This window comes from Toxoplasma gondii, chromosome XII (genome assembly GCF_000006565.2).
Source record: "Toxoplasma gondii ME49 chromosome XII, whole genome shotgun sequence".
NCBI lineage: Eukaryota > Apicomplexa > Conoidasida > Eucoccidiorida > Sarcocystidae > Toxoplasma > Toxoplasma gondii.
The window spans coordinates 493,186-504,037 of NC_031480.1; the positions used below are offsets into that span (position 1 = coordinate 493,186).

The 10,852-nt window shown below is 49.9% G+C and overlaps 1 protein-coding gene across 1 annotated transcript; it reads left to right on the top strand.

Annotated features, from left to right (window-relative positions):
* Positions 1-25: 25 nt before the first annotated feature.
* TGME49_308000 (Gpi16 subunit, GPI transamidase component protein) lies at positions 26-10,817 on the top strand. Its single transcript, XM_002371876.2, has 10 exons — positions 26-1,526; positions 2,212-2,503; positions 3,177-3,408; positions 4,023-4,197; positions 4,869-5,187; positions 5,502-5,701; positions 6,134-6,333; positions 7,135-7,380; positions 8,238-8,505; positions 9,036-10,817. The coding sequence occupies exons 1-10, from the start codon at positions 1,247-1,249 to the stop codon at positions 9,122-9,124; spliced, it is 2,301 nt and encodes a 766-aa protein (XP_002371917.1). The 5' UTR covers positions 26-1,246; the 3' UTR covers positions 9,125-10,817.
* The last annotated feature ends 35 nt before the right edge of the window (positions 10,818-10,852 follow it).

Below are 10,852 nucleotides of genomic sequence, written 5' to 3' on the forward strand. Positions count from 1 at the left end.
ACGCAGCGCTTCGACGCATGCATGTCTCTCGTGTGTATATATGGACGCCCGAGAGCACGCTGGCCGCGCAGGAGCGTGAGGACGGCGTTCGCTTCCGGATTTCTGCTGCGTTCTCGAGGCGACGCCGCGCGCAGAGAACTGACCATTTCGCAGCTCGAACTCTCCGTTTCCTCCGGCCTCCGCGGGCGTCGGGTGTACGAACACATCGGCGGCAGAGGTCCGTGGTGGCGCGACCGGGGCGACGCGCGATTCCGGAAAAAGCAACGGGGGGTTCTCGCTGCAAGACACCGACGGCTTTCGAGGCGAGTTTCTTTTCTTCAGGGAGAGGAATCCTGCAAAGACTGGGGGATCTCGCGCGGCCGGAAATGCCCAGAGGCTTTCGATCTCCACCACAGAGACCCTGCGGTCGACTTCCGCCGCTTCTGCCCTGCATCTGGTGGCCAAGGACGCCTTTTCGCGTCGTTTTCTTCCCTCGAAATTTCCCTCGAAATCAGACAAGGTCAACCCCGAGAAAGAGGCTTCTCGACGCTAAAAGGCGTCGTTTCTCAGGACTGTGCATCTCGTCTTTTCACACTCCCGGTCTTGAGCCCTCCGGGAAACCCAAGCGAGACAGACACGCGCGCCTGTGTGTCTCGCGGTGTATGTACACGCGCCGCGGACTTTCGGCTCCAGCTTGAGGAGGGTCGCCGCCATGGGCATTTTTGCGGTTGCCAAATAACTTTGAAGACTGCCAATGAACACTCGGGTCGCTTTCACATTCGTCCTCCCGCCGTCTCCTCTGTACACGCGCCTGCAGCGGCTGGACTTCCCTCTGCCTTGAGATTCTCTCCACCAGTTCGTCCATCCTTTTCACCGGAATGCATGCAACGGTGTGACCATGTGACAGCGTAGTTGCGGAGTATGTGAATACTTGCCTGCGTACGATGCGGTGTACATACACTGGAAGCGATACCCGTGGAGAGAGGTCCTACTCCCAGGGTCCCTGAGAGACTGCTGGAACTGGCAGTCCTTCCCTTTGTCTTGGAAAACCGACTCTCTGTTCTCTTCTCTCCCTCTTCTCTCTGCTGTCTTCTCTCTCTCTCCTCTCTGTTCTCTTCTCTCCCTCTTCTCTCTGCTGTCTTCTCTCTCTTCTCTCTCTTCTCTCTGCTGTGTTGTCTCTCTTATCCCTCTCTTCTCTCTCTTCTCTCTGCTGTCTTGTCTCTCTTATCCCTCTCTTCTCTCTTTTCCTCTCTCGCCTTCCGTCACCATGGCTGCTGCGCCCGCGGCCCCCGAGGTGGGGTCCCCACAGGTCTCTGTTTCGTTTTCCGCTGGCCGCTGCATGCGTCTCTTTTCCGCGAAGTCCACTTATCTCTCGTTCGTCGCTCTCTTTGTCTTCGTCGCGCTGCTCCCCGCTCTGGGCGCGCCGACAGACCCTCGATCGGAGGAGGACGCCTTCGACAGCTTCACCGAGAGTGTCTACCTCCAGGCGCTGAAGAGGCCGGGCCTCTTCGTCGCCCACTTTGACTTCCGCCTGAAAACTCTAATTCGTAAGACGCGAGCAAACGTGGATCTCCACAAACTCCTGTGGTCCACGCCTCCGCAGATGTCTTCAACGGATGCAGAAAAAACTGTACTGTGCACTTACAACGAAAAAACTCCTCTTCATATAGATATATATCTATATTTATATGTATGTATATATATATATATATATTTATATGTATATATATATATATATATGTTTGTATATATAAATATGTACATGTATACGTGTACTAGTGTGGGTGTTTTCATCAAGCTGGTTTACACAAATACAGGAATATATATGTGTATAGATGATAGATACATACATGCATAAGTGCATTCGTATGTAGATACACGGCCGAGTAACAGTATATGCAAATACGTCCAGTGATAGAGTTCGTCAAGCATGTTTCTTTTATCTTCCTGTCTTGAGGCTTACACGTACCGGTGCGTGCGTTATCCAGTGTCTGTACAGCTGCGCCCCAATTTATTTCGCAGGAAGGCGAGGCGGTGCTTCCTTGTTTTCGCTGCCTGGAGTGTCTCTGTCTTTCTTTTTTCACCGCACTGGCCGCAGTCACTGCTCTGTCTCCTATCTGAATTTTATTGAGGAACAAAGAGAGACCTCTACGTCTCCCCGGTGTGACAGCAGCTGTTGCGAACTCGTTACTACACTCGAGAGTTAGTTTTTTTCTTTTGACTGTGTTTTAGCTCTCTCTGCGGAGGAGCGGGGGTCTACAAGTCACCAGCACTATGACATCTTTCCAAAAGAGATTGGGAAGTTGCTAACGCTGCATCTACAGCAAACCTCTTCTCCCTCTTCTCCTTCTTCTCCCTCTTCTCCTTCTTCTCCATCTTCTCCGCCTCTTCTCTTCTTCGATGCTTCTCTTACGCAAGGCCGGTGGCCAGAAGCTATCTGGGGCGCCGCGCCTGTCTCCGTCAGGCCTCCCGGGGCGGTGTTGAGAGCTGCGCTTTCCTCTAGTCCTGTCTACGACTCTCAGAGGTCAGAAACATTGAAACGTTAGAGTTTTTCGACTTTTTACTCGCGTTTGCGCGTGCTTCGAAACCTGAAATAGAGGCCATTGAAAAAACTGTTTCAGCCTATGCAGCGTTTGATTTATTGAGGTGTACAGATGTCCAGGCGTTCTTGAAACGTCCATCAACTTGTCGGGTAAAGCAGTCGGAGAAGTATTTTTACCTCGATCTTTTCTCTGAGTGTCGACCGAGATGCATTCAACACTTACACTCCTCGCGCCGTAGAGATCTAGTTCTCACTGTTTCTATCTCTGTACAGCAATGCATCTCCTTTTTTCTCTCTATATATTTACATATATATATATATATATGTTTCTAGGAGTTGCACTGTCGTCGATTTCTCTGTACGGTCTATCCCTATCTATCTGTCTATATCTGTATCTATGTATATCTATCTATATCCATCTCTTAGTATCTGTCTATCTGTCTCTGCATTTATCTGTATCTGTCTATGCCTGTTTACTATAGTTGTCTCTCGATTTCTCTCTGTATCTATCTCTGTTCGTCTCTCTGCCTGTATTCATTTAACTCTGTGTATCTGTCTCTCTCTGTGTCGACCGCCTGTTCGTGAATTCGCGTTGTGCTAGCATGGCTCCCGTCAACCACGCATAGGTACATCTGCGGTTTTTTGTTCTTTTCAGAACCTGGTCGCTGTTGACGCATGCGTTGGGGGGGATCATCTGCTCGGGATTTTCCATGTTGAAGAACGAGGAGATGGCGTACACCTTTTCTCCGGCCTCGTTTTCGCATGATCTCGAAGGCAGGCAAGACGCAGAGCAACCATGGACGCTGCGCGTCGCCACTTCGCCCGTAGAGGTCGCATGCACCGAAAACCTAAATTCGCTGCAGAAACTTCTGCCGTGCCGCGGCGAGGTCAGGTTCTAACGACTTGAAAAAATATCCTTCTGGCATTGACACGAAGCGGCGCCCACCGTTGACTGCACCAAGCACGATTCCACACTCGCCGTCAGTGAACAAACATATAGATACATATATACATATATACATATATATGATATGTATGTATACTTTTACATACAAACATATATATATATATACATATATATACATATATATGCTTTTATACGTACACGAATATCTGCCTGGCTGAATACTTGTCTGTACTTTCATATATATATATATATATGCATATCCGCGTTTCGTTCATCAGATAATTGCTTTTTGTGAATGTTTTCTCGCGTACGTGCATGTATGTGTGTGAACGTTTGTGTAACTGAAGATATACACCTTTACATATGTGTATATCAATTACATTTGGATTTGACTCGTTTGCATGAGGGCATTTCAAAACCGCATGTCTTCCACTTGTTTCATACTTCCCGCGTTTTTTCGTTTTCCGTCGTGGCCACTGGTGTGTCTTGTCTTTTGCCTGCACTCGTCCGCTCTCTTCTGCCCTCTCGGTCCTGTGTTTTTCGCGATTTCTTCTCATTTTTTTCTCGGACTTCTCCACCTGCTTTGTCGCGCAGGCAGGCCTGCTATCTCTGCTGCATCCGCTGGCATTTGCGTCTTCCCCCTTCAAGAGTCTGAGGTTTCTCGCCTTCTCCGAGACTGAAACGGAGTCTGCGAACTCGTACCCTCTCCTCCGCGCCGAACTTCGGGCACAACTCACCGTCGTTCTCCCAGTTCCCCAAGATGGAGAAGGTAGGTAAACACCAGCTGAGAAAACCGCGCATACAAAACGTAGGATGTCCTGCTGCACGAGCTCCCATCGAGACGCCTGCACCCAGGAGGTCAAGACACTGAGGTTAGGATGGAGTCGGCGAGCTCTCGCTGAGCAACCTCGGAATTCCAGGCCGTCGAGCATGTCCTTCTTTTCGCGCTCTTTGCTTGACGAACTGAGAAGTGCCGTCGAGTCGAGAGCAGCTTGTACGAAAGGTTTTTCGAGTCCGTGCAGTCGCCACTTAGCAGCTGCGACGAGCAGAAGAGAACAGGAAGCGACGTCAAGCTCCACAGAGTGAAGGCCAGTGGAAGAAGAGAAAGGATCAAAGCGAAACGAAAAGCTGGGGTTCAGTGCGATTGATTTATGACTCTCGTTGGCACTTTCGTTTTTTCTATTTTTCAGAGGGATGCCCTTCTCCATTGCCTTTTCTGTCATTCTTTGGTGCTTCCTGCCCCCGACGCCTTTCCGTCCCCGCCTTTACCTTCAAACAAGAGCTGCTTCTCATTCGTGTCGTCCTTCTCGACTCCATTTCATTATTCGTTTTTGCATTGTTTCTTTCCTCTCCCTGCCGTCTTCCTCTGTCTTCTCTCTTTTCGCTTCTTCTCTTCTGTCGTTTCTTTCATCCCTTTTGCTGGTTTCTTTCTTTTTCCAGCGCCTTTCACGCTTCCAGACTTGTTCCACCACAGCGGGCAGCCTGGTGTCGCTTCACCGCTGGGCCGCCCCTGCGTCGCTTCGTCTTCTCGCATACTGCTGCGGCTCCGGAAGCTTCTCCCTCCCGGAGGCGAGCTTCCAGCAGAGGGAGGAGAAAGCGAACAAGACAAACGTCCGGACCGAGACGCGAAGAGGAGTCAGAGGAAAGGCGAAGCAGGAAAAGAAGAAATCGAGAGTCGAGGCGGTACAGAGCGCGCGAGACTTGCCGCCGCAAGCAAAGCAGTGGCCTCAACCGGTGCATCGAAGTTCACCTTTTACAGGTAAGAAAAAACACTGAGAAAAACGAGAACTGAGGGAAGAGCGACAGATCAAAGAGGCGATGAAAGAGAGGAAGAGACAGACAGAAGCAGCAAAAAAACGAGAAGAACAGACAGAGCGAGAGGAGAGAGAGCCGACAACAGAGAAGAGAGAGAAAGAAACCGAGAGGTAAAAGGAGAGGGAAACAGAGAGAGGCGAATGGCGGAGAGACGACAGACATGTGAGTTGTAGAGGCTCCGTCTGGGTCTGTTGGGTTTCCACTTTTTCTGCTCCACTCGTTTCCTGTTGCTTTTCACGATTTTTCCTTTTCTTTCAGCGTGGATGCTTCCTCCGACTTGGTTGTTTTCGACGCTTTCCCCGTGAGAGAGGAAAGAAATAAAACGAGAGAAAACATTCTTCCAGCGAAAGAAGTCTTGCTTCCTCTCCCCGACGCCGAAGGCCTCTCGGGGCGCCTGGACGTCGAGCGCCAGCAAACAGGTCGTGGCACTGCGAGTTCCAAGCTCGAGCGAATGGAAGGTACGTTTCTCTTTTGAAAGAAAGGATTTTTCTTCGTTTTGCTTTATTCGGCCTTTCGCCTCCGGTTGTCTTCTGTTGCGCGCTCTCTCGTCTTTCTCCTTGTGTGCCGTCTTCGTCTCTTCTCTCTTTCGCAAGTGTCCAGCGTCTGATGCTTCCGCCCTCATACTCTTGTCTCGCTCTTCTTCTTCTTTTTCTTCTCTCTCGTACCTGTCACTTCTCTCTTCCCTCTCGTTTAGTTCTCATAGCCTTTTCCTCATCTTTTCCCTTCAACGTTTCCTTTCGCCTTTTCATCTTGAGTCTCTCTTCTTTCGCTTTTCTCGCCTCTGTCTCTTCGCGTTTGTCTCTCGTGTCTCCCCTTTTCAGTGTCTCTTATCTCCCTGTCAGTCGCTCACACTCTCTTTTCTCTCTTCGGCCGTTCGTTTGTCTTGTCAGGTTCGTGGCTTATGGTGTTCCGAAATCGCGGTGCGTTCGGCCACCGTTCGGTGCGCTACTTTGACAACTTTCCCCCCTTTCTGTTTCCTCTCTTCCACACCGCGCGCGTTTCCTGGAAACCTCTTCCACGGAAGCCGCTTTCTCCGCTTTCGCAGGAAGCCGGAGGCGCCGAGGCTGGCGGGGCGACCCTCTGCCATCGGGTAGGCTCTCACAGAAGGCGAAGCGAAAGAAGAAAGGAGGCGAAGCAGTTGAAGAAGCGCGCATGCCGTGTAAATCTAGCTGCTTTGGGGGGCGTTCCCAAGTCGTTTCACCAAGACTTCGTGTGATCGCCCACTTCAAAAGAGAAGGCGAGAAGAAGACGAAGAATAAGAGACACTGTCTGCCACCTGAAGCGGTTTAGTCTGTTGTGCTTCTTCTCGTCGCGTTTTCTCCTGCTCTGGTTCATCCTCTTCTGACCTCCGTCCTCGAGTTGCGTCCTCGTCGACATCGTTCGCCCACAAAGAAAGGCGCGTCCTATGCTGCACTCGCTTTCTTTCATGGAGTCGCACTCGGTCGAAGAAGAACTTCCGAGCGTCTCTCGATCTGCTTCCAACTGTTTATTTTCTTTTCCTGGCCACAGACGTCTTCTCGTCTTTGCATCCGCTGAGGGGAGGCCGAGAAAACGCAGCTCCTTCTTCTCAAAGCCTGTGCCTTTCTCCTCCACGAACCGCCCCCGTTCTTCAGGAATTTCAACGGAGAATTCAACTGAAACAGACACGTTAAACTGACACTGTGTTGAGGGCTCTTCAATGTGGTGCTCCATCCGTTATCCCCAAGTCCCAGGAATATTTTGTTGCATCCTGGAAAAAGGACTCGAATCTTCTGTCCATCTCCCTCACACGCTTCTTTCGACCCTTCTCCTGTGGGTCCGTTTCCCTCTAAATTTTCCATAGTTTTCTCGTTTTTTTTCATATTTCCCCCCATTTTTTTGTATTTTCTCCTATTTCTCTCAATTTCCCCAGGCCTTTTCTCCTGTTTCGAAGCAGCTGCAGTTGACTGGTGCAGAGGCGGCGCGTGCGTTGAATTTGCGGCTGCTCGCGTCTTCTTCTTCCTTCGCCCCCACCTTCGTTTCTCTCGCCTTCTCGCTGCCGCCGCGGTGTCAAATCGAGTTCAGCGTTGGCGTCGAGAAACGCCACTGGGCGGCAGGTCGCTTCTCCTTCTCCCCGGACAAAGGCTCCGACGTTCCCGGTGCAATTGTCCTCGACATGGTAAACAGAAACACTCACTTCGCTTTCTACTCTCGCGCGTGACGACTGCATTTCCACATTTTGTACTCAGACCTGTCCATGCGCTCTCCTATGTAGCCTCCGGCCTGTATCCATGCAATCACACTTCTGCCTACCTACAGAGGCAGGATGAATTTCTGTTTTTGTACAGAGATCTATGCATACCCATTAGTACGTACGGAGACGTGAGCGCTTGTCTCTTCATAGAGATTTATGTCCGTACTTTACGCATAAGTAGGTGCATCTGCATACCTGTATTTATCTATTTGAATTTGTAAGTGCATGCATGTATACCAGCACATATATATAGATGTATATGGACAGGAGAAGAGAACGAAAGTAGGTGTGTCTAGTTGGCAGGAAACGATGCATGGCTCAAGAGCCGTTGTCAAAATCGTTTCTCATGTGGACGTTAGACTCAGAGATACTTGGCACACGTGCATGCGCTCAAAAAAACGTCTCGCAGCTCTCTTCGGTTTTCTCTAGAGGCTCTGTCGCCTTTTCTTCCCACAGTTTTCCTTCGACTCCTCCAGGGTGCATATGTTTCTTATCGTGGCGCGTTTCCCCCGAATTCTCTTCAGTTCCAGGCGATGTTTTTTCGTCTCCCAAACGCGACATCTCTGCGGCAGTCCCTCCCATGTCGCCCCAACCTCGCGCGTATTGTCGCCCTGCGTCCGTGTTTGCACCTCGTTACATTTCATGCGCCTTTCCTGTAGTCTTCTCTCCCTGCGCTTGCTGGCGTCCTTCCCTTTTGCTCTTTTCTGTCCGTCCTTCTCGGCGTTTCTCCGTTTGCTTCAATTCGCGATACATTCCTCACTCCCTTCCTTTCCCCTGCGCAGCCAGCGTCCAGTTTCTTCTGGCCGCCTCCGCGCGCGGTGTTGGAGGCGCCGCTGTCCTGCAGCGTGGATTCTGCATGCGCGGCGTTGCCTCTGGTGGCGAGTCCAAGAGAGAACGCGAGAGAGAGCGAAAAACAGGAAACGGCGCGAAATGAAGAGCCGCTCTCCCTGGACCTCGCTGCCGAGGGTCTCTATGCGCGCGGTCAGAGGGACTCTTGGAACTGGCAAATCACCGAAGGCATGATCGTTCACCTGCCTCTTCCGGATTTCAGTAAGTCAACAATTTCCGACGGCGGTCCCCATGCAGTCGCGGCAGCGGTGCATGCAGGTGCTGAGGTCGGGAGAGTTCGGCTGTTGCTGTGCGTATTTTCGGAGCTTTCTCGAAATAAAAACTCGCCACTATCAACCACACATGCGAATTTCAGGCCTCTAGCGGAATATGCGAGACTGCAAACAGAGAGAGACTGTGTAGACTGGTTCTGTAGATTTCATGCATCTCTGGGCTTGATGTTTTTTGCTTTTCCTTTGATATTTAGAAGGATAGGTGCTGTGTGTTTGCTGAAAGTCGGGCAGGCGAAGAAAGCTGAGTGTGTCGATTCGTCGTCTCTGTTGCTCAGAAAAAAAGGATCTCCTAGAGCCGAATGTGCCACTGGAGCCCCGCCAGAAAAGAAAGATATAGTGAAGAGGCGAAGATGGACCGCACCCCCGACTCCCTCTTTCGACAGAGAGTGGACCTGTCTCGTCCAAAGCTGCTTGTGCTTCTTTTCTAATTTTCCTTGTATTTTCTCTCTTTTTTTGCAGGTATGCCATTTAACGTCATAGCGCTGTCGGGAACTGTCCTGACGTTGTTTTACGGCTCTGTCTTTCGGATCACCACGATGGAGTGGTGAAGAAAAAGACAGGAGGGGAGAGTCGGCTCGTTCTGCTTTCGCTTTTAGTCGGTTGACCGAGACTTTCTGCATGCAGTCTCATCTCTGTCACGCGCCTCGTCTGCTTTGACGGGTCGGAGGTGAGCAGTTGGTCGTCTCTACTTCGAACTGCGACGAGGAAGCAACGGCGCGTAGCCGAAATCAGGAGCAAGAACGACGGAATCGCGGCGGCGCGCTTGCCTCCGCATGCAGTCGACGCTTTTACACATATTTTCATGTCTGTGGGATCCAGGTGTATGTACACCCTAATGCAGACCTCTGGAGGGAATGGCGGTGCGCAGGCGACACGGCACACACTTTGGGGAGTTGGCTCGCTTTTCTTGAAAAAGAAAGTTAAAAATCAATTCGAACGTGACCCGACGTTCACGCTCGACAATTGCTTCACAAAGTTCTCCGAAGACTCTCAAGACGAATCGATTTGCGTGGTACCCCCAAGAGCTCTGTGATTCCGGACTCGATCCCAGAGAAAAAGCTGCTTGATACGGCGACAAGTGGTAGATCAAGAATAGTTCGATGTTCTGAGGCAGAAACAGACAGAAACGAGACCGACGAAATAGAAGACGTCGTTTTGGAACACAGAAATCCACGTTTTTGTAATTTTTTCAACTCGTTCTTTGGAGAATGAAATCTCTCTTCTCTGCTGTCGCACGACGCATGCACTGAGGGGAAAACTCATCCCTTACGATCAAGGTCTTTCCCTAGGAAACAGCAATGATGTCGAAGAAAAAACAGACCTTAAAAAACAGAACATATGTACATATACATATACATACGTGTATATATATATATATATATAGAGTGCTTTGGCATGCATCCACATGCAAATTTCTGTACGCCTTCGTAAATGTGTACATATATTTTTTTCATTCATAGAAGGATGCGAATGTACAGAAATTGATGCACAACATCCCAAAATGGTTTTTGACTTTTTCCTGTCGAGTGAGGCAGAGGCCTTTGGTGCTCGAGTTCAGGATCTGTGCTTCTCGCTGGCGCAAGTGAAAAGGCGACAGTGTTCCCGGTCTGTCTCTCTTTCATCAAAGACGAACAACTTCTACAAACGGGGGCGGGTGCGTGTCCAGTCTGAAAAGGTCTGCTTTTCGACCGTCAGTGGCTTGAAAAAAGACTGGAGACCGGCGCATAGGCTGAGACCGTCCGTTTAGAAAGTTACATTAGAAATTTAAATTCGGCGTGCGACAGGAACGAAAAACAGAGTTCCAAGACAGGAAAACATATATATATATATATACGTATATATGTGGAGGCATGTCTAAGTGTGAATGTATTCGTAGCATATGTGCATATATGCGTGGATGTACTTTCCCCTTGGGCGCCGTCTACTTCACAGATGAGAGACGAACTCGTATCGAGAACACGGAGCCATCTCCGAAGTTCATGTAATGTCACAAGACAGGACGCGCTTCCTTGTCGGTTTCAACGTCGCCCCAGCATTTCTTTTCTCACGCACTCGCGTTTAGTGGGGAAACTCCATCTTTGCCCGTTTCTCCCGTTAAAGTCCAACCTATCACTCCGTGGATGCAAGCCACACCAAACTGGAATGCCAAGTTGCTCTCCATGAAACGTGTATAATATCTGCATGTCGACAGATAAAAGCGTTTTACTCCTGGCACCCTAGCAGCCACACTTTTCAAGTATATACATATACAAATATATACATATATATATATATAT